This window comes from Rattus norvegicus, chromosome 20, assembly GCF_036323735.1.
Source record: "Rattus norvegicus strain BN/NHsdMcwi chromosome 20, GRCr8, whole genome shotgun sequence".
NCBI classification, from domain to species: domain Eukaryota; kingdom Metazoa; phylum Chordata; class Mammalia; order Rodentia; family Muridae; genus Rattus; species Rattus norvegicus.
In genome coordinates this window covers 44,093,492-44,113,727 of record NC_086038.1, presented here as the reverse complement: position 1 = coordinate 44,113,727, position 20,236 = coordinate 44,093,492, and the positions used below count along the sequence as shown (strand labels likewise).

Here is a 20,236-nt window from a genome sequence, read left to right as displayed (position 1 = left end):
CTCTTCCAAGGACCACGTGCTCCCTCTTTCTAGGACCACGTGCTCCCTCTTCCAAGGACCACGTCTCCCTCTTCCTAGGACCACGTGCTCCCTCTTCCTAGGACCACGTGCTCCCTCTTCTAAGAACCACGTGCTCCCTCTTCCCAGGACCACGTGCTCCCTCTTCTAAGGACCACGTCTCCCTCTTCTAAGGACCACGTGCTCCCTCTTCTAAGAACCATGTGCTCCCTCTTCCTAGGACCACGTGCTCCCTCTTCCAAGGACCACGTCTCCCTCTTCTTAGGACCACATCTCCCTCTTCTAAGGACCACGTGCTCCCTCTTCCTAGGACCACGTCTCCCTCTTCCAAGGACCACGTGCTCCCTCTTCCTAGGACCACGTGCTCCCTCTTCCAAGGACCACGTCTCCCTCTTCCTAGGACCACGTGCTCCCTCTTCTAAGAACCACGTGCTCCCTCTTCCTAGGACCACGTGCTCCCTCTTCTAAGGACCACGTGCTCCCTCCTCCTAGGACCACGTGCTCCCTCCTCCTAGGACCACGTGCTCCCTCTTCCTAGGACCACATGCTCCCTCTTCCTAGGACCACTCTAGATTGGACTGAGAAGTCTTAAAATTTCCAAAATTTCACGATTTGAAAATTTAAAATTCCCAAAATGTCCAAAGCCAAGTACATACACATGCGTGTGTGTAAGGTGTTGTAGTCACTGTGGTCTGCTGCTGGTCTGATCCATGTCTTTCTGAATCCTAGAGGAACTCTTACAGCTCAGCAAACTGAAGGGATACACTGGAACCGCAATGCCTGAGTCTGCCATGAGCCAACAGAAATGGCCCGATCCTTGTAAAGGCAGAGAGCCTAACCACCCTACCACCAACCCTCAGAAGCTGGATGAACTAGGCTACTACATTTTGCCTTATCCACCATATTGGCCAACCACCTTCCAGTTCTTCAAGTACCTGGATACCGTTATGCAAGGAAAATGTTTCCACAATCAGAAAGATGCAGAAAAATACTAAGAGTTTGTTAACCCTCAAAGCATGGATTTTACAGTAGAGTAATAACAAACTCACTTCTCATTGACCAAAACGCATTGACTGTAACGATCCCTATTTTGATAATAACGATGTGTTTGGGCAGCCTAGTCCACGTCACTGTTTTAAACAATGTATTGACTTAACCCAGCGCACTCTAGGTGGTGCCACCACCAGGCAGGCGGTCCTGGGCGGAATAAGAAAGCAGGCTGAGCAAGCCACGAGGACCAGGCCGGCAAGCAGTTCCGAGCTTCAGTTCGTAAGTCAAAGGCTGTAACTATTTTTAAAGCTTTTTCCAGAGACGTTAGATGTGGAGACACATGCCTGTGCCTGCAGCACTCAAACAGGATTATGCAAAGTTTTTCTTTTAATACATTAGTTTTACTTCTGTGTATGGGTGTTTTGCCTCCACGTATGATGTCTGTTCCTGTCATAGCATGCTCATGTGTCACAGCATGTTCGTCCTGGTTCCTGCGGAGGCCACAGCAGCACTGACTCCCCCGTAACAGTTGCTATGTAGATTCTGGAACTCAAACCCTGAGTCCTTTAGAAGAGCAGACAGTGATCTTAACCTTGATGCCATCTCTCCGGCACCATGTAACTGTTTTAAAGGTTTACTGTGATTTTTTTAAAGAGTATGTGTGTGTGTATATATGTATATGTGTGTGTGTCTCTGTGTGTGTGTATATGTGCGCGTGTGTGTCTCTGTGTGTGTGTATGTATATGTGAGTGTGTGTGTATATATGTGTGTGTATGTATATGTGAGTGTGTGTGTATGTATATGTGTGTGAGTGTGTATGTGTGTGTGTGTGTGTGTGTATGTATACGTGTGTGTGTGTGTCTTTGTGCGCGAGACTGCCCTGGAGCTGTGGGCAGTTGTTAATCTGTCAGACCTAAGTGCTGTACTCTGATCTGCAACAGAAAACGCGCTGTTAATGCCAACATCTCTCCCTGCAGTTATGTTCATAATTGTGCTCCTTTTTTTAAATTTTTACATAAACAAGATTATTAGGGGTGTGTATTTGGTTAATTTTAGGGCTTTTCAAGGATATATTCAACAACATGCAACTTTTGCATTAAATGTAGACATTGCACAAACCAGGGTCTTGACTGAACAGAAAAATTGTCTAAGATTATAAAATATTCCATCGGTCTTGTTCCAGACCAGATTTGCCACTGTGCATGGAAGTTTGCAGGTGAGGCACAGCACCTGTGACTGCTTTGCTCTCTGTCAGGGAAACAACATGGAGACAACACTCTAATCTGGGCTCACCCGAGTGAGCTCTGACAGGATCGGCGCTGCCCTAGTAACCTACTTAGCTCTTCTGATCTTTCCTTAGGTGCATCAAGCCCTGGGTTTCTTCTTCCTTTGAGAAGTCCCCAAATGTTGAGAGTCGTTTTGATTCTTTGCTTAGGCATCCCAGTCTGCAGTCGCAACTGCTCTAGCAATGCAGAAGTCTAGATTCCCTTCCAGAGCTACACGATAACAAGCAGAATACAGGGTCTACAACATTCGGTGGGCCTATTGGCCCAGGACTCTACATTTAGTAGTCTAGGAGATGTCAATGTTTTTCTCTCTTCAACGTTTCTGTCAACGTTCGGGACGCCAGCTCTGTGCATCTGTAACTGCGCTCTTTCTTACCAATGCATCAGCGAGCAGTGGAAGGAGATGGGGACACTCCCAGGATAAATGAGTATTCCTGGAAAGCCCTCCCGTTCTCCCCTCGGGAGCTTCGTGTTCTGAGATTACGATGACTCTGATGAATCCGGGCTTCACAGGGGCTGCCCCCGACTGTTCACCGTGTTCATCAACTGCCCCGGTGTGCAGACACAGTTTCTCCCTCGGCTCTGTTTTCCACCAGAGATCACCCAGAGAGAAACAGTTCTCAGGACACGCCCCACTGCTCTAGTCTCTCTGGAGTCTCAATCTCAGCACCTCAGTTCCTTATCTAGTGTTAACTGCCGTTCTTTTTCTAATAGTCAGAGACCAGTGAACAACCAGAAGGGAAAAACAAGCTGTAGAGAAACAGTGAACTCAAATTCCACTGCCATGTTACAAAGTAGAAATCCGGAGTATATATCTTACCCGTGCTTTCAAAGAGGATATCCTTCCTTTGGAAATGCTGCCACAATCCCCAACCGCTCTGAAAGGTAAGGAAATGGAGAAAGGGCTGTAAGATCTGTCAGGGCTGGGAGGGTTACTTTCATTACAGAACAAGGCAGCTCTCTCCTTCCATATTGATCTAGGGAATGGAACTCAAGGCTTCAGCTTGGCAGCAAGCACCTTACCCCGCTGAGCCATCTTGTTCAGTGTCTGTCTTGGAGGAATTTCTCTGAACCTAGAACATCTGAGTTCCAGTTTTGTGAGATAAATGAATATCTTTCCTGTTTAAGCTATGGCTAATTAGGTGTTCTGCCGCAGCCAAACATGTCAACCGAGATAAGCATTACATAGCCCTCAGGCTGCTTCTAGAATTTTAATCAAGGTACTGAGACGTATGCATATATACAGTGCACCAGCCAATACAGCTCACAAGACAGAGACCGGATAAAGAGAAGCTGGTTAAACACAGATAGTTCCGACCAGTAACAAGTGAACTGTAATCCTCAGGTCAACTCCAATTAGCTCCTATTTTGCTAAACAGAACTGCATTTAAACACAGGCATTCACTCATTTATGTGCCCACTATCCATGAAGGCAGATGAGTAGCTGCGACAAGACTCTTAGGGTCTGGGGTTGGGGATTTAGCTCAGTGGTAGAGCGCTCGCCTAGGAAGCGCAAGGCCCTGGGTTCGGTCCGCAGCTCCGGGGGAAAAAAAAAAAAAGAACCAAGACTCTTAGGGTCTGGGTTGTCATGGAAACAGCTTGCCAATGTCTACCATGGGTAATCTTTATCGTATGTTATTCAAAAGGATTAATTTGATTAGCAGGTGTACATAAAGATGTAGTAGCACTTTCCAAGAGTCTCTGGTACAGAACTCATGGACCAGAGGCTGGTACTGACAGCACAGAAGGGAGAGCAGCGAGATGCGAGGACTTTTCTGCCTCTCCAAACCCAGACAGAAGCAAACCCAATGTTTTCATTTGAAAGTATAGGACTACAAGATGGAGATTAGACCTTTAGAAAGGAAACTCAGCCTTCAGGCCAACTGTCAACTATGTAATACATTTTCTTTCCTTAACTTACAAAGAACCTGGTTTCATTCTATCATTTCTCAAACAATGTTTTGTTGTTTCTCTCCCCCAATTCTTACCTTGTGCCATCCTACCCCCAGAGCTTCCTGTTTTCGTGTCACATGTGACCTTTCGCCCCTACCTCTGCCTGTCTCTTAGTTCCCCATCATGGTCTTCTATCCATTCAATTTTGTAATAGTCAAAGAGGTGGCTATCAAGAAAGGAAGGCTGGGAGTGGAACCAGGAAGGGAAGCACATGAAAGGAATATTGCGAAGGGGGCAAGCCTGAATGCAAGTGTTTAAGGGAGATGATATTCTAGGTCTTGAATAAGTGAAGTGATCTAAAGGACAGCCCTCTCCCTGTAATAACAGCACCGCCTGCCACTGTGGAAATTCACCGTAATCCTTAATCTCACTCCACGTCTCTAAGCCACCTTCCGAATAACACGTAGCTTTGGTAGAGTTCTCCAAACCGAAAAAGTATGATATGACTCAAAAGAACTATCTGGCCTAAGTCTATACTGTCCATCACTAACAATGACTTTCCCAGTTTTAACCTCCCAGTTCTTTGAATTTGATTAATCTGATTATGCTGGAGGCTCTAGGATTCATCAACAAAACCAAAGTCAGGTTTCCTGAGAAGATAACAGCTCTAACACCTAGTCAACCAATTCAAACTAAATTTCTACCAAGTTGGAAAAGCCCGATACTTAATTGTAACTGACAGGACAAATCTACTACAGTTGGTTTACAAAGAACTTAAAAATGGATAAACTTAATGATTTAACGTTAAAAGGCCATGGGTGTGATGGTTTGTGTATGCTTGGCCCAGGGAGTGGCACTATGAGGAGGTGTGGCCTTGTTAGAGGAAGTGTGTCACTGTAGGGGCTTGGAGACCCTCCTCCTAGCTGCCTGAGGATGCTCAGTCTGTTCCTGGCTTCCTTCTCCTGCACCAGGCCTGCCTGGACGCTGCCATGCTCCCACCTTGATGATAAGGGACTGAACCTCTGAACCTGTAGCCCAGCCTCAGTTAAATGTTGTCCTTTATAAGAGTTGCACTGGTCATGGTGTCTGCTCACAGCAATAAAACCCTAACTAAGACAACGGACATATCTCAAGTGTCAGAAGAATTCTAAAACCTGTATCTTACACTAAACAAAAAGCAACACATGCTGTGAGTAGTTCCCATCTCTTTCTTTTTAGCATATTCTGGGAGCAAGTATTCCACAAAACAATCTTTCAATCACTGGTCATCACTAGACTCATAACATGTAGTGAAAAGTCAGGTTTCTCAGACTGAAAACCACTTCAAAGTTCCTGGGGGTGGGGGATCTCTTTAAAGGTTCTTTTGGGCTCCTCACTGAAGTCTGTCGGGGAAGCCTGCTGTTCTGCAGAATGGTATGAAAATGGGACATGAGAATACGCTTTCAATCAGAACAGCAGACAATGCAGATAGCATTCCATTCTACTTTAAGGAATCCTTCACTCTGCTGAAAGTTGACCCACCAAGCCAGACTTTTATCCACTTACCTGGTATCCACATTCCTGAAGAAGCTGCTTATTGCATCGTCATAAATTCCTTTCTAGAAACAAAGCAAACTATAGCATTTAAGTTTATTTTCTTTAAAGCCCTTTTGATTGTTGCAATTCTACAAACACCAAAGAAAAAGAAACCTAGGTCGATTCTTCCAATTGCATCTAAGGATAAAATGCCAAGGGAACCCCTGACTAAGTTTGACATCACCTATAGCATCTTCTGTTTTTCAAAACAAGGTGGGGGGAAGAGGGGGAGAAGGAAAAGGAGTAGATGGGAGGAGGAGGAGACGGGGGAGGGGGGGGAGGAGGAGTCGGAGGAGTCGGAGTCCGCTAAGGATTAGGGAAACTTAAGACCAAACTCTTTGGCGAGTGCCTTCTGCCTGCGATTTACAGCAACACAGGTTTAAAAAGAATCTAGCCACGTTCCACATCAGAAGATCCTATGCAACTTATGGTGCAGATTAAAATGCCCAAGTGAGCTGGGCACGATGGTGGTAGTCCTGGGGAAGCACAGACAGATGGATCGTTGCAAATTCGAGAACTAGCATGATCTACACAGCGAGTTCCAGGTCAGCCAGGGCCTCTGTAGCAAGATCCAAAGCATCCCGCCCCAAACCTCAAGTGAACTCTGCATTCACGGCTGGCAGGCCCGGGTGACAGGCAGGTGGGGGCGGGTACCTGGTTGACCGCGGCATGCTCCCTCAGTGCCAGGTCCCAGAAGCAGCAGCCGATCTGGTTCCCGCACTGTCCGACTGCAGCCAGAAGAGAGGAAAAGACAGAGGTGCATTAGAAAGGCAACTAGCGGACTGGACTCCGCAGCGACCCGGTCCCCGCAGTCGGGGATAGCTCACCCTGTACGACCACCGACTGGGTCATTCCGCCGGGCGGACTAGCAGGAGCATTCCCGCTCGTACTCCCGCTCGCACTCCCGCCTTAGCATTCGAGCCCAACGACGCGCTACGGGGGGCGGCCTTAAGTCAAGTCGCTGCCGCAAGTCGCCAATGTCGTAATGCCCTTGTTTCTTTACGACGCAGGGTTTCCGCGCAAGCGCATTTGCGGCTAGCCGTTACCATAGCGACTGGGCCTCCGGCAGGTAAATCCTAGCTGCCCTGTCAACATCCTTGAGCATCTGCAGCTCCGGAGGCCCTGGTAACGGACGGGTAACTAGGTTTCGGAGTGGCATTTTAAATAAGGGACTTTAACATTGATCGCGGGCTTTGAGAGGCTCACAGTCTAAGCAGCCAGGGCAGTGGGTCCGATTCCTCGGGCTGTTGCCCGCTAGTGTCGTTATCTAACCGAAAACGAATGTCGAGGAGCGCGGAGAAACCCCAGACAGATAGGCTCATCCGAGAACAACGGAAGCTAGGTGCACTCAGATCCAATACCACAGCTAAGTTCAGAGGCCAAAGCGATATACCCCTCAAACTAACTTTTAAGATTTCCGGATAATTCAAAACATCCACACAGAACCAACTTCCAACAGCCAGCAATGCCACTGGAGATACATACACAAGGTGTACTCAAAAGACAGGGCCTAAAATATTGTGAGGCGCTGACAAGGAAAGCAGTAATATTCAGTGGACGAGGGTCGAGGAAAAAAGGAGAGATGGTTTAAAGGTTAAGGCATTTGATTTGATGTATTTACAATGGAGACGAGATTTTTTTTTTTTTAAAAGACGGGTGGGGCACAAAGTTCGAAAATTCCGTTATTTTCAGACATTGAATTTTTACTGAACGAACCGGACGAGGTTTTAATTAAGAACTAAATTAAGAATTTAGGCCTGAGAGATGGCCCAGTCAGTAAAATGCCTGCCCCTGAAGCATAAGGGCATAAATGCAGACCCCAGCACTTAACAAAAGTAACCCTAGGCTTGGAAGGCTAGAGAAGGGCGGATCCCCCCAGAGTCTAGAAGAATCTGTGAGTGCCAGATTCAGGTTCAATAGATGACGATGTCTTAAAGAGTGAGATGAAGACACTTCATAGTTCACGTCTCGCTTCCACGCATGCGCACACACGCAACCCCCTCAAGAACTATAATACATTAATGAAATCAGTATTTTCCACAAAAATTCTGAGAAATTACAAAACCTTTAGTCTCCATTTAGCAAAAGCTAGATTATACTTGCTATTAATGTGTCGTGATGTGTGATATGATCCACGGGGTGATGTGACCCACAGTGATTGGTTGGTTAGAACACCTTATTCTGCCGCCCAGATAAAACCAGACTCTGCCCGTTATTACACGGTTTTGAAAGATGTGAAGTTTGAAGTTGTAGTGGGGCATTTGTGTTGCTGAAATTTGTGTCCAAATTTCTGTTTGGGCGTCTTACACCTGGGTCCTTACACGTCTTGTACTTAAGGGGCAGATTTTAGCCAGGAAAAATTAGAAATTGCTGGATTTACTCTTGCCTGCTTCTTAGTAAGCATGCAGTAAGCTAGACACTTTAGGTCTTAATATGGAAGTCCCCAAATCTGGGGCTCCCAAAGTTTGACAGATACGTAGGCCGGGATGTTATTAGGTCGGAGTGACAGATGCTGGCGACAACGCATTCGGTGTTTTGGCCTTTGCAGAGCTCTGCCCATGCTGTAGTTCCGGTCATTCTCCAGAAGCCACGCAACAGCACGGAGTTGTGAGAAAGTCCTTACGAGTTTCACCGATAACCAGTCTGGAGTGAATCAGATGTGTCTGCTTCACGGCCAGGTGAGGTAGCACCTTCTATACCAGTCACACCAGTGTCTGCATGTTTAGGTTAGCCAAGATGGCAGAAACAGCTTAGATTTTTTTTTTTTGTTAAAAAATTATTGAGACCTTTGGGATGCAATTGTACTACAGTGATAACAGGTTAATACATGAAATAAATTGAACCGGATTTTGCACGCTAAATAGAAGCAAAAGAAAAAAGTCAGCAGGGGTCACGTAGACCACTACAATAAAAGGAAGGGAAGGAGAAAGGAAAAAAGGAGGAAGAAAGGAAGATACTTTTACGATGGATAGCATGTAAGCTAAGAGGAGAAAAGAGAATTTACGTAAGTATTTTTGCACTGCAGAGATAAGCAAGGTAAGAACACAGTAACACCGTATTGAAAAAATACAGGCTGAGTTTTGCCCGTCTACTACCCTGTGCCCAGGACTTGGCACCTTGTCCACCATGTGGCAGATAGTAAATAAGTGTTGACTGCAAATGAAATAAAACTGAGGTGAAAGAAGGAAGGAAACAAAGATCAAAGCACCAGAAAGGATTAGAAACACGTTTAAAAACCACGGCAAAAGCGGACTAGAGGACTGAAACCAAATCACTGACGTAGAGGACAGGCTTGAAGTAATCCGAGAACGCTGAGTGAGGGAAAGGCACACTGATTGAAACTATTAGACATAAATATTCATGGTGGAGCCAAAATGCTCAGCATAAGATTAATAACCCTGAAATAGAGAACACAGGATGTACAAGGACAAATGTTCTCAATGATATAAAAACGATGAAAACCGTATGGGTTAAAAGGATGCGCCATATCCCACTGGAATGTACCCACAGAGCATCAACAGCCATGACCTGAGCAAGAAGCAAGGAGTAGGGTGGGCAGAAACTGATTAGGCTCCTTTATTCTGGTCTATAACAGGGCGCATCTGTATATGCAACTGTAATGTTTCAGCAGTTGGAGATTCGGTCCTAATCCCAAGGCAAAATTCATTTAATAGGGCTAGAGAGAAGGCTCATCTGTTAAGAGCACTGGCTGCTCATCCAAAGGTCCCGAGTTTAATTCCCAGCAACAACATAGTGGCTCACAGCCATCTGTAATGAGATCTGATGTTGTCCTCTGTCTGATGCGCTCTTCTGTTATGCAAGCACACATGCAAATGGAGTGCTCATATATATACACATATATGTATATGTTTATATATGTATGTATGTGTGTGTGAATAAATCTTTAAAATTTAATAATTAAAAAAATGAAATTAAAGTCAGCAACTGAAACCTCAATTGCAGAATCAAATGTTCTGACAGGTGCAATTTAAAAATACACTTATTTGGTACATGCTGAGGGATGGCCATAGGAAATATTAAAAAAAATAAGAATCATAAAAATTCTATAAGAAGCAGAAAGTTTTGCACATACAGCACACTGCGTCTCAAATCTGAGCTGAGATGTTTCTGGCATTGTGTGTCTTGATAGTGGGAAAGTGTCGGTGCGTGTAGTGTGCTCAGAACCAAGGCTGCAGTGAAATCGCCTGGTACACGATCTGCGAGCACTGCCAGACACTGTCAGATTTATTCGGTGTTTGATTGCTGTGTGTTTAGAAACCTTTGACGGTGGCTAAATGTCTCATTTGGTTACGTGATTTCAGTTAGGAAGCCACAGTCAAACATCAGTACTGGGCATCAATGAAAAACCTCTACAGAGGTGTAAGGAGAGTAAAGTATGTTCAGAGAAAATCTATTGTTTCCCAAGTTGTCACACACAGAGAGCTTGATGTTGTGGTCACCTATCCACATTTATTCTTGTGGCACACTGTCATTTCTGAGCCATCGCTTGGGTAAGTTGGCAGTCAGCAGCAGATATCATGTTAATAGATTGTCTTCTGACCTTTGTAACACTGAAGTCCAGCGGATGACCTGGATGGCAGGATTACAGTTTTCTTTAATTTTTTTCAGGCCAGGCGTGGTGACAAGTCCCTATATTTTGGCATTTGGGAGATAGATGAGTAGAATCTCTGTGGGTTTGAGTCCTGCCTGGTCTACCCAGTGAGTGCTAGGCCAGCCCAGGCTGCACAGTGAGACCGTTTCAGAGAGGAATACGTAGGTCACTGTCCTTTAAGCTTTGGGTAACCAACTCCCTGTCAACTGCCGACGGATCAGTGACACGCAGTGACTATGTCAGTGTCTGTGTGGACCCGAGTCTAAACAAACCAGGATGGACTTTGTAATGCTGTAGAAGCCCTTCCCATTTCAGTGGCCTCTAAGAACAGATGTCTTGTACACGTCACTCAGAGCTGTCTACTGAGCACACTTTGCTGTCCTCTGTCTGACGAGCCACCATTACTTGGTCCATTGCTGGTTTATCTTAATCAATGAATAATAGTTGGACACATTTCCTGGGTGCAGTTAGTATATGTTTATGTTATTTGGTGATAAAATTTACATATATTACCCCATATACTTTTTTTTCTAGTGAGAACACTTAAAATTATCAATTTGAAACTTACTATAATAATCTCCATGGTGTTCAGACAATTCCTAAAAGTTTTCCACCTACTGAAACTTTATAACCCTCTCTGGTAATCGCCATTTCACTCTTTCCTTACATGGTTAACCTTTTAGCTCCCAGCACACAAGTGGGGCTTGTAGAATATATTTAGCTCTGCCTGGCTTATTTCATTTACATGTACATTTACATTTCATTTTCATGTAATGTCTTGAGAGGCTCATTCACGTTGTTGTAAATGGCAGGAATTTCCCTTTTTCCTTCTCTCCTTGTACTGGAATTGAAGCCGGGGTCTTGTACAAGCTCTACCACCAACTTAGGATTTCTTTTTCTTCTTCTTTTTTAAAATACTGATTAATATTCCATATAGTAAATTAATTCACAGGGTAGGGTCCAGTTTGCATTCACAACATCATAAGCAAAGGCTTCTTTATACTCCACAGATTATTGAATTAAGTAGCAAAGATTAAGACTAAATGAAAGGTTCTGGTGATGTAGCCTAAGAAAGATAAAACCAGAAAGAGCCATGCTGTTTCTATATTCCAAACCAAAGCTCAGAAGGTCTCAGAAGACTTAAAAATGAAATGATCGTGCAATGTAAAATTTTCATTGTCTGGCATTCAGATCAATGCAAAGACATCCATGACCAGGAGAAAATCCATTGAAAAGAGAGCCACGAAGGGGGCACGGAGGAAAGAATTAGTAAGCAGGAACAGTAGCCCTCTGTTATAAATACACCACATGTTCCAGGAGGCGAAAGGGAGCATGGGCAGACTAAGGGATGACTGATAAGAAGAATCTCACGGCGGGGCTTCAGGAGGTAAAAAAGAGCAGTGTCTAAGGAATAATGAAGGAATTAAGAACAGATTACACATTGCAAACCCAAAAGCAGCAGTGAAAACTAGAGAATGAAAGCAGACCTCTAACAAGGGAGACTGAGGGCTGTGGGACACATTTAGACAGCTTAAAATACAGGGAATCAGAGTTCCAAAAGGGACAAGAAGCACTTGGAGAAATACTGGCTGAAACCATTCCAACTATGATAAACACTATGGATCCACAGTTTCAAAAGGGTTGATTTATTTTAGACGTCAGAAGCAAGATGAGCATGACTCCTACGCCCTACAATCAAATTGCTTAGTGTCAGTGAAAAAGGTAAACTAGCAGAGAGAAAAGACTCGCTATATAGAGAAATAAAAAGAATATTATCCGAGTTCCCCCTCTTGCTCCTCCTCCTCCTGCTCCTGCTCCTCCTCCTGCTCCTGCTCCTCCTCCTCCTCCTCCCCCTCCCCCTTTTCTTCCTCTTCTTTCTTCAGAGATGGTCTGTCAGAGCCCTGTCTACTCTGGAACTCACTATGTAGATCAAGCGAGCTTACAGATCTGCCTGCCTCTGTCTCCCTTTGCGGGCGTTAAAGGCATGTGCTAGCACACCTGGCCACATCAGACTTCTTATTAGAAGAAGTGAAAGCCAGGAAATAGTGGAGCAAAATCTGGAAAGCACTTAAAACAATCAAAAGAAAACAAAGCTATCAACTTTGGATTTTGCATTCAGTAGAAATGCCGTGCAAAAATTAAAGGGGTACAAAGCTTGGATGAATATAACCGACTAGCCCTGTTTAATGAAATCTGGTGGCCATTCCTGGTTGTCAGCTTGACTACATCTGGAAGGAACTACAGTCCAGAACTGGCTCGTCTGTGATCCAGATCTTGAGGCTGGAAGACACAGGTTTCTGACCTGGATCTTGGCCATGAAAAGCTTAGGTCCAGACAAGGTAGTACATGCCTTAAATCCCAGGAGAACAAGGCAAGGAGATCTCTGGATTCGCAAGTCCCAGGTCCAGGTGTACACACCATTGTTCTGGGCCACACCTTCTGCTGGACATCGGAAGAAGGCAGATTCGTCTCGACAGCTTGCGTTTACCTGCCAGCACATCCGTTGGAGTCCACTTCTACAGAAGAGCAGCTGAGACACCCAGCCTCGTGGGGCTGGGCAGCTACTAGGTCCTTGGACTTCCCATCCACAGCTGCCCACTGTTGGGTTAGTTGGACTGCAGCCTGTACGTCATCACGATAAATTCCCTTAATATACCGGAATGTTCAATAAGTTCTGGGACTCTAGAGAACCCTGACATACAAAATCCTCCAGGCGAAAGGGAAAAATTGATGAAAACCTGGACCCACTTCATGGTATAGAAAATATTGAAAATGATAAGTAAGTATATGTCTATTGCATTAAAAATCTCCCCAAAAGATACTGCTAAGTGAGACATTGGCATGTCGCATCATTCACAGTCTAGGTACAAGTAAACATAAAATCAGCTTTTAATTTAATTTTATATTTATAGTTTATTAAGGTAACAGGACAAATAAAATATACTTCATTAGATTACTTTACAATATAAAGTGGCATATAAAGTCATTTGAAGGAAGACCATAAAATTAAAAAAAATGTCTCCCAGGGTTCCTTGCCACCCCTCCCCCTGTCGCCTCTGATCAGTGGGCACGTTAAAAACTAAGCATACAGAAGTGAGTAGCTGTGTCAGTCAACTGGTTACCTTTAAAGAACACGTCACCCAACAGTAGCAAAGGATACATGCTTCCCTGTATATGTGGAACATTGCTAAGGCTGTCCATATTCTAGCCACAAAGCCAGTTAAAAATTCAGGTAATTTGAGATACTTGCTGATAAAATAGGATTAAGGATGTTTCAGTGGTTAAGAACACTTAAGTTTTTTTCTGGAGGAACTGAGTGTCAGTATACACAGTAGATAGCATCTTAGTCGGGGTTTCTATTCCTGCACAAACATCATGACCAAGAAGCAAGTTGGGGAGGAAAGGGTTTATTCAGCTTACACTTCCACATCACTGTTCATCCCCAAAGGAAGTCAGGACTGGAACTCACGCAGGTCAGGAAGCAGGAGCTGATGCAGAGGCCATGGAGGGATGTTTCCTACTGGCTTGCTTCCCCTGGCTTGCTCAGCCTGCTCTCTTATAGAACCCAAGACCACCAGCCCAGGGACGGCACCACCCACAATGGGCTGGGTCCTCCCACCTTGATCACTAATTGAGAAAATGCCTTACAGCTGGGTCTCATGGAGGCATTTTCTCAAGGGAGGCTCCTTTCTCTGTGACAACTCCAGCTTGTGTCAAGTTGACACACAAAACCAGCCAGTACAGATGACTTAGCACTTCCTGTGTCTCCCATTCCAGAGAATCCAGTGTCCTCTTCTGACAGACGCAGGCAGAAAGACACCTCCACAGACACATACTGTCAAGGAATAACCATTCTAGAATATACCCCCACAGACAGACATGATATAGGCAAATGTAAAGAAAAATTAGTCTGAAGGGAGAGATGAGTGGATCTCTATGAGTTCGAGGTCATCCCAGGCTACATAGTGAGATCCATGGCAGGCAAGGTTGCATAATGAATTCCTGCTTCTAAACAAACAAACAAAAAGTAAAATAATTCTCAGATATTAGAAAAATAATATAGGGCAAAGGCAAATATTTTTTGTTTTGCTTTTGAGACAGAGCCTCACTGGCTTGGAACTTGCAGTCACCCTGCTTCAACTTCCCATGGGTTGTACACATGTATAGTCATGCCAGAATTTAACTTTTATATGCATTAAAAAATTAAGGAAAAATTAACTGACAGAAAAGTGCAAAAAATTTAACATTTGTGAGTTCAGGTAAAGTAGTTCTTTGTTGGATATTTATAGACTTAAATATGCTGGAACAGATGAGAAGTCCTAAGACAATGACTGGAGTTTTACCTTTAGAAACTAGAAGAAAAGCAAACTAAGTCAAGCTTGGTGGTGCATGTCTTTAATCCAGCACTCCTGAAGCACAGACAGTGTCCGTGAGTTCTAGGCCAGTCTAGTCTGCATAGCAAGTTCCAGAACACCCAAAACTACACATGGAGACCTGTCTGAAAACAAAATGAAAGAAAAAATGTAAGAAGGAGAAAGGAAAGGAAAGGAGGCAAGGAAGAAAGAAAAAGAAGTAAATTAAACACACACGCACGCGCGCACACACACACACACACACACACACACACACACACACACAGGAAAAGGGAAACCATAAGAGTGGAGTAGAGATCAAACCTATATATAGAAAGAACAACATTTTTAATGAAAAAAAATCAATGAAATTTGTGTCCCGAGAAATTAAATTTTTTTTGACAGGTTCTGTTCCTAAGACAGACTCTAAAGTTTTTAACTTGGTTTCCTTCTTCTCAGTGACAGAACCTGTACTCATCTCTCGGACCGCATTTCTCTGATCTTTCTTTTTAAACTGGCAAAGGACCTCAGCATATGCTATCGCTTGCTCCCTAACCATCCACATGTCTTTGCCCCACCCAATTCTGTGTAGTTACTGCCTATTGATCTTTTACATTTAGAGCGACTGTTCTCAACTAGAATTTATCCTAACCTGTAAAGTCTACTAGAGCGGAAACTGTATTTTCTTTTTTTGGCTCAGTCTTTTTAATATTTAACATGGACGTAGCTCATGGTAGAATGTCAGGAAAAATTGCTGGATGAATGAAGTATAATAATAGTTAAGCTTTTGGGGGATTAATTTTTGTATTTTATGAATATTACAGTTATCGAAAGATCATTACTTGGGGGCTTAGAACATATGTAGAGATTTTGCCATCCTTTTATTCCTTATTTATACTTATGTATCTATTGCCTTGTGGATACTGCTGGAGGTCAAGCCCATGTGGTCTTATGATCTATTACACGGTGTTGCCAATTTTCACTGGTAAGTCTACTGTTTGATTTCATTATGCCAGCTGCACAGAAAACCTGACGATCTGTGCCAAATCATGTAAAACAAAACTAAAAGGCCTTAAAGAATAGTAGCCTCGAAGATACTTCACTCTGGGTGTAAAGCCATTTTACAGATAAGCTTTTGGTGACCTGCTTAGAATTTCAGTGCTAACATCCTGTCAAAATTCGTATTGAATTTTGATCACCAAACCTGCCATCTTTCCGATGTTATCTTGCCTCAAACACACTAACTTAAACTTTGTTGCCATTTTAAGAAACTGTTTAGATGTTAGTCATGCCAGCTAACAAAGGGTGGGTAGCAGTTATGTCAGTTGTCTGACTGTGACACAGTTGAACTAAGTTTTCCTTAAGATGAACTTGTGATCCATGTATTCATCCACAGAAGATAGAGGTAAGATTTTTATCCAACATAAACTTCACTCCTAGAACAGATGCCTGGTTTTTTGTAGCCCAAGTTATGAAGCCCAACAGCAGGTAGGGGCTGAGTATAATGTGTGGTGGCAAAGAGTTTCATAAACTTAAAAATTCTTGCTAGCATTCAACACTTAGTCACTAGCTATGAAAACTGAACAAGTTGTTAGTTAAAGATTATTATTGTCTGGCTTACAGGTTAAACTAAAAACATTACATAGTAGGGCAGATATTGAGTGAAGCAAGCAGAGACTACCGAGTCCTAAAGATAGGATCAACAGCAGAGACTAGAACAAGGAAATAGAGTAGCAAGAGTGGACAAAGTGTAGTCCTCCCTCCACAACTCTCATTCCCTCCATTTGGGAGTGTCAAGGCTGTCTGGATGACACAGAAAAGAGAGGTGGTCCAGGCATTACCAGAAATATCCCAGGACACGGAAGAATTCCCAGTAAGATGGGATCCATATGTGAAAATCTCTCCTCAGCCTTTAGCTGAGATCAGGCTTAGACACAGAGAACTTTGGTCTGAGTTTCAAGAGTCTGAGTGGGAGGATGGTGTGGACAGAAGGGAGTACTTGCTGTTGATAAGAGCAAGTCTGGGAGGGGAAGATGAAGAGGAAGTGGTGTATGAGGTGGGGAGAATCAGGAGTGTGACTTTGTGCAAATTGATTAGTTCTAGGTCTACACAGATTAAGATGTAATGTTGAAAATAAGGCACCGACAAGAATAAACCTCTAAAACAGTTTAATTGAACATTCATCCTGTTACCAGAGATATGAACCGAGCTGCTTGATTTGTTAGCAGGCAGGAAGCTATGTGAAGGAATCTTCTGATGTCATAATTCTGGGTGTCACTGGAACATTTGGTCACCATTCCTTTGGCAAGTCTAGCCTTCTATGGAAAGTCAGTAGAAGCAATTGATTTATTCACCTCTACAGGAATCAGACTTGGCCTATTTTGGTAAGTCTACGTCTCCTTGAACAAGTTAGCTAAGGCTTAATTTTCTACAGACAGTTACACAAAGCCATAGGTGACAATGTTTACACAAGATCTTCACTGAATAATGCCCCCCTTCTTGATAATGGCCACACTCTGCTAATCAAATTCTTGAAACTTAAAAGATTGGTTTTATTATTGCTTTCAATAAATATTTACTTATTATGAATAGAATATCAGCCATAAGAAATATTTTAAAGACATTTTTATCTTTCTTATTCCTTGTATATTAATACAGACATGTTAATTTATTCAAGATAGTTATTAAATGTCCACTGTGCGCCCAAACTCATCTAGCTATAAAGAATTAAATGGTGACAAAGATGGTTAGTTAAAACATTTATTAAAGTAATTAGCACAGTGTTTCTCAACAGGGAGAAATTTTGCTTTTCTTTCCTACCAGGGGATACGTGGTAATGTCTGGGGACATTTCAAAAAAGAAAAACTATCAAAACACTGGGAGAAGGTTGTTGTTGACATCTAGTGGGTGAATCTGAGGAACATTTTACAATGCCTATGATGGCCTACCTTGTCCAGCTTTGAAACTTGTGGTCTCAAAGGTCCGCTGTACCCTGATTAGAGATCCTGAATTAGAATAACTGTTACAGAACACACACACACACACACACACACACACACACACACACACACAGAGAGAGAGAGAGAGAGAGAGAGAGAGAGAGAGAGAGAGAGAGAGCTGTGAAGACTTAGTAAGGGTGGTTATGGGAGAGCTCTTTCTCTTGGAAAGGGAAATGTGAAGTCAGATTTGGATGAATTCACTCTAGCAAGTCAAAGAAGGAGCTGTGGGCTGGGGAGAGTCCCAGGCACAGGAAGTAGTAGAGAGTAATGAACTTATTTGAGAAAGTGTATTGTGTATACTTAATCTCTGCCATTTACATGTGTTTACTAATGCTGGGCATCTATAATTAATACCACTTATCTCTAACTGAGCGCTTACTGTGTGCCAGGCATGGTATTCACGTGATTATCTCCTTTAAACCTATTATCTGAAAGCAGATATTATCAACTTCCCCTTTAGGAATATAGACAAGTTGCCAGGCACTGGTTACAAATGCCTTTAATCCCAGCACTCAGGAGGCAAAGGCAGGAGGCAGGTGGATCTCTAAGTTTTGAGGCCAGTCTACTCTACAAAGTGAGTTCTAGGACAGTCAAGGCTATACAGAGAAACCCTGTCTCAGAGGGGGAGGGGGAAGGAAGAGGGGAAGAGGGAGAGGAGGGAGGGAGAGGGAGAGAGGGAGGGGAGGGAAGGGACAAGTTAAGTGTTTATTCTCAAATATCCACTTTCTTAACTAATGTACTATGACATAGGAGATGGGTAGACTAAATGGTTATGGGAACAAAATGTTTATTCTACTCAAAAAGCCTCCATTAGTGGAGAGGCATAGAAGGGGAGGGAATGAAGACTCAAACTTGCTGATTTCAATAATCATGGGAAGAAAAATTGACCTTTTCTTTCCCCACAGTATAGATATCACTGTTAACCACAGGCTAACCACAATGTAGGCACAGGTTGCTCATACTTCTCAGGGGCCATTTTGAATGGGACATAAGAGTCCAAATTGTTCGTTGTATAATTAACTTTTATAGATTTTTTTTCAGATGTCACCTTCTGAACATTTTTGTATACTTGTAAGAAAATTGAAGCACTAAAATTGTCAACTTATCTTTGAAGATAAGCACCATTGTTATTTTAACTTTGTATCGTAGGATTTCAGTGAATTATGCCTTTTCGGTTTGGGACCCAGCCAAGGAGGTTTCCAGTGGAAGGAGGAGACTCTTCAATTGAGCTAGAATCAGGCCTGAGCTCCAGTGCTTCCTGTAATGGGAAAGAGACGTCACCCAACAGGTGAATATCTTGCCAAATGAGGATGTGGGTGCTGGCTATCAGTAGGGTGAGCACTGACACCTGAATTAGCAGAAACAAGTTAAACCTAGGGATTCAAGCGCTGCTATGTTTGAGTTAGGACCAACAAGAGCCCAGATTTTAAGTCTGTATTTTGTAATTTTGTGAGTCTACACCAATCCTTCCTCTGACGCATACATTTTTATCTAGATTGTGTCTATATTTTCAAGACCGACATCAGATCACCAGTATACTTCTGTGTAGGGCACTGCTCAAGGTCTAAGAGTACAAATGCAAAGACAGATGGGGACCTCTCCCTGGTGTCGCTTGCGTTAGACCATTGGCTGAGGCAATGGTTGCGAGTGAGAGCGCTTCGAGAGAAGCTGCTTTTACAGGATTGAAGCAAACCATCAGAAACGGGATTTGCTTCACTTTCCTGCTGTTTGCCATTGTGGAACAGTAAATAGTACACTCCTAATGCTCTTAGTGGATTAGACATTTTCAGTCACAGTTAAGCTTAGGAAGGTAGGTACTTTAAAAGTTAGACTTACTTGTGGATGGGAAAGGCTCAGATCTCCAGGGAGTGTCAGAAAAGGAACCCAGACTAGATGCTTTTAAGGGTATTTTAACTCTGAGGTTCTACCAACATTTGAGCATTAGTCTGCTAGCTCTCACTCCACAAGTGTATTGAAATTACTCAGCCAAAGCGATTGAAGGTTCATATCTGAATTTACACACCGTTATCACTTATTTATATTCACGCATTTTTGCCATTTGATAATTACTGCAAACCTTGAGAATGAACATCTGGAACATTAATAATCTGGGAACAGGTACATGGTGATTGTTGTGTGTAGATTCTCATCAGAACCTCTGATTATACATTTTTGTGACCTTGAAAGGCTTCAGAGAGATCTTAAACAGTTGAAAAGATATTGAAATTTTTCCTTGCTTGAAAGTATTTTCCTGTCTTGTATCTTAACTACCTATCATTTGCCTTTTCACTCAGGCAACTCCGAAGATGCCCCGGAAGTCATTGCCTGACAATAACTGATGTTCCCATCACCGTCTATGCAACAATGAGAAAGCCACCTGCGCAAAGCAGCAAGGAAATGCGTCCCAAATAGCATCATTAAGTCTTCTGTCGAGGGTTGACTAGGTCAAGGGTAATGGGCCAGTATCATCTCGTGGTCTGCCTGGTAAACAAATAAAGGTGGTGGCACTGA

The 20,236-nt window shown here is 43.3% G+C and overlaps 2 protein-coding genes across 10 annotated transcripts in view; one reads left to right on the top strand and one right to left on the bottom strand.

Moving 5' to 3' along the window:
* The window catches only part of Tube1 (tubulin, epsilon 1), a 19,543-nt gene extending 11,220 nt beyond the window's left edge, over positions 1-8,323 (bottom strand). Inside the window, exons 1-4 of one of the 3 annotated variants that reach the window (XR_010060729.1) lie at positions 6,590-8,323; positions 6,417-6,490; positions 5,733-5,785; positions 3,115-3,172 (exon numbers count right to left, since the gene is read on the bottom strand). Coding sequence is in view for 1 of the 3 variants with exons in the window: in NM_001399016.1 (NP_001385945.1) it covers positions 3,115-3,172; positions 5,733-5,785; positions 6,417-6,490; positions 6,590-6,614 (210 nt within the window). In the remaining 2 variants the exon portion in view is untranslated. Of the gene's footprint in view, positions 1-3,114; positions 3,173-5,732; positions 5,802-6,416; positions 6,491-6,589 lie in introns of all 3 variants that reach the window. The other 2 variants (NM_001399016.1, XM_006256529.3) reach the window with 2 other exon arrangements.
* Positions 6,857-20,236, top strand: Fam229b (family with sequence similarity 229, member B). Of its 7 annotated transcripts, NM_001134695.1 has the most exons (5): positions 6,857-6,887; positions 8,311-8,440; positions 16,955-17,110; positions 18,875-19,013; positions 20,020-20,236. In NM_001134695.1, the coding sequence occupies exons 4-5, from the start codon at positions 18,889-18,891 to the stop codon at positions 20,135-20,137; spliced, it is 243 nt and encodes an 80-aa protein (NP_001128167.1). In that variant the 5' UTR covers positions 6,857-6,887; positions 8,311-8,440; positions 16,955-17,110; positions 18,875-18,888; the 3' UTR covers positions 20,138-20,236. The 7 variants fall into 7 exon arrangements, with proteins under 7 accessions (NP_001128167.1, XP_038954284.1, XP_038954280.1 ...); XM_039098356.2 differs by lacking the exon at positions 6,857-6,887 and having other exon boundaries at positions 8,307-8,440; positions 16,922-17,110; XM_039098352.2 differs by lacking the exon at positions 6,857-6,887 and having other exon boundaries at positions 16,952-17,110.

Coding starts and splice junctions, on each gene's coding strand:
- Fam229b (NM_001134695.1), top strand. CDS start 18,889: ATGCCTTTTCGGTTTGGGACCCAGCCAAGGAGGTTTCCAGTGGAAGGA. Junction 19,014..20,019: donor AAAGAGACGTCACCCAACAG/GTGAATATCTTG, acceptor CTTTTCACTCAG/GCAACTCCGAAGATGCCCCG.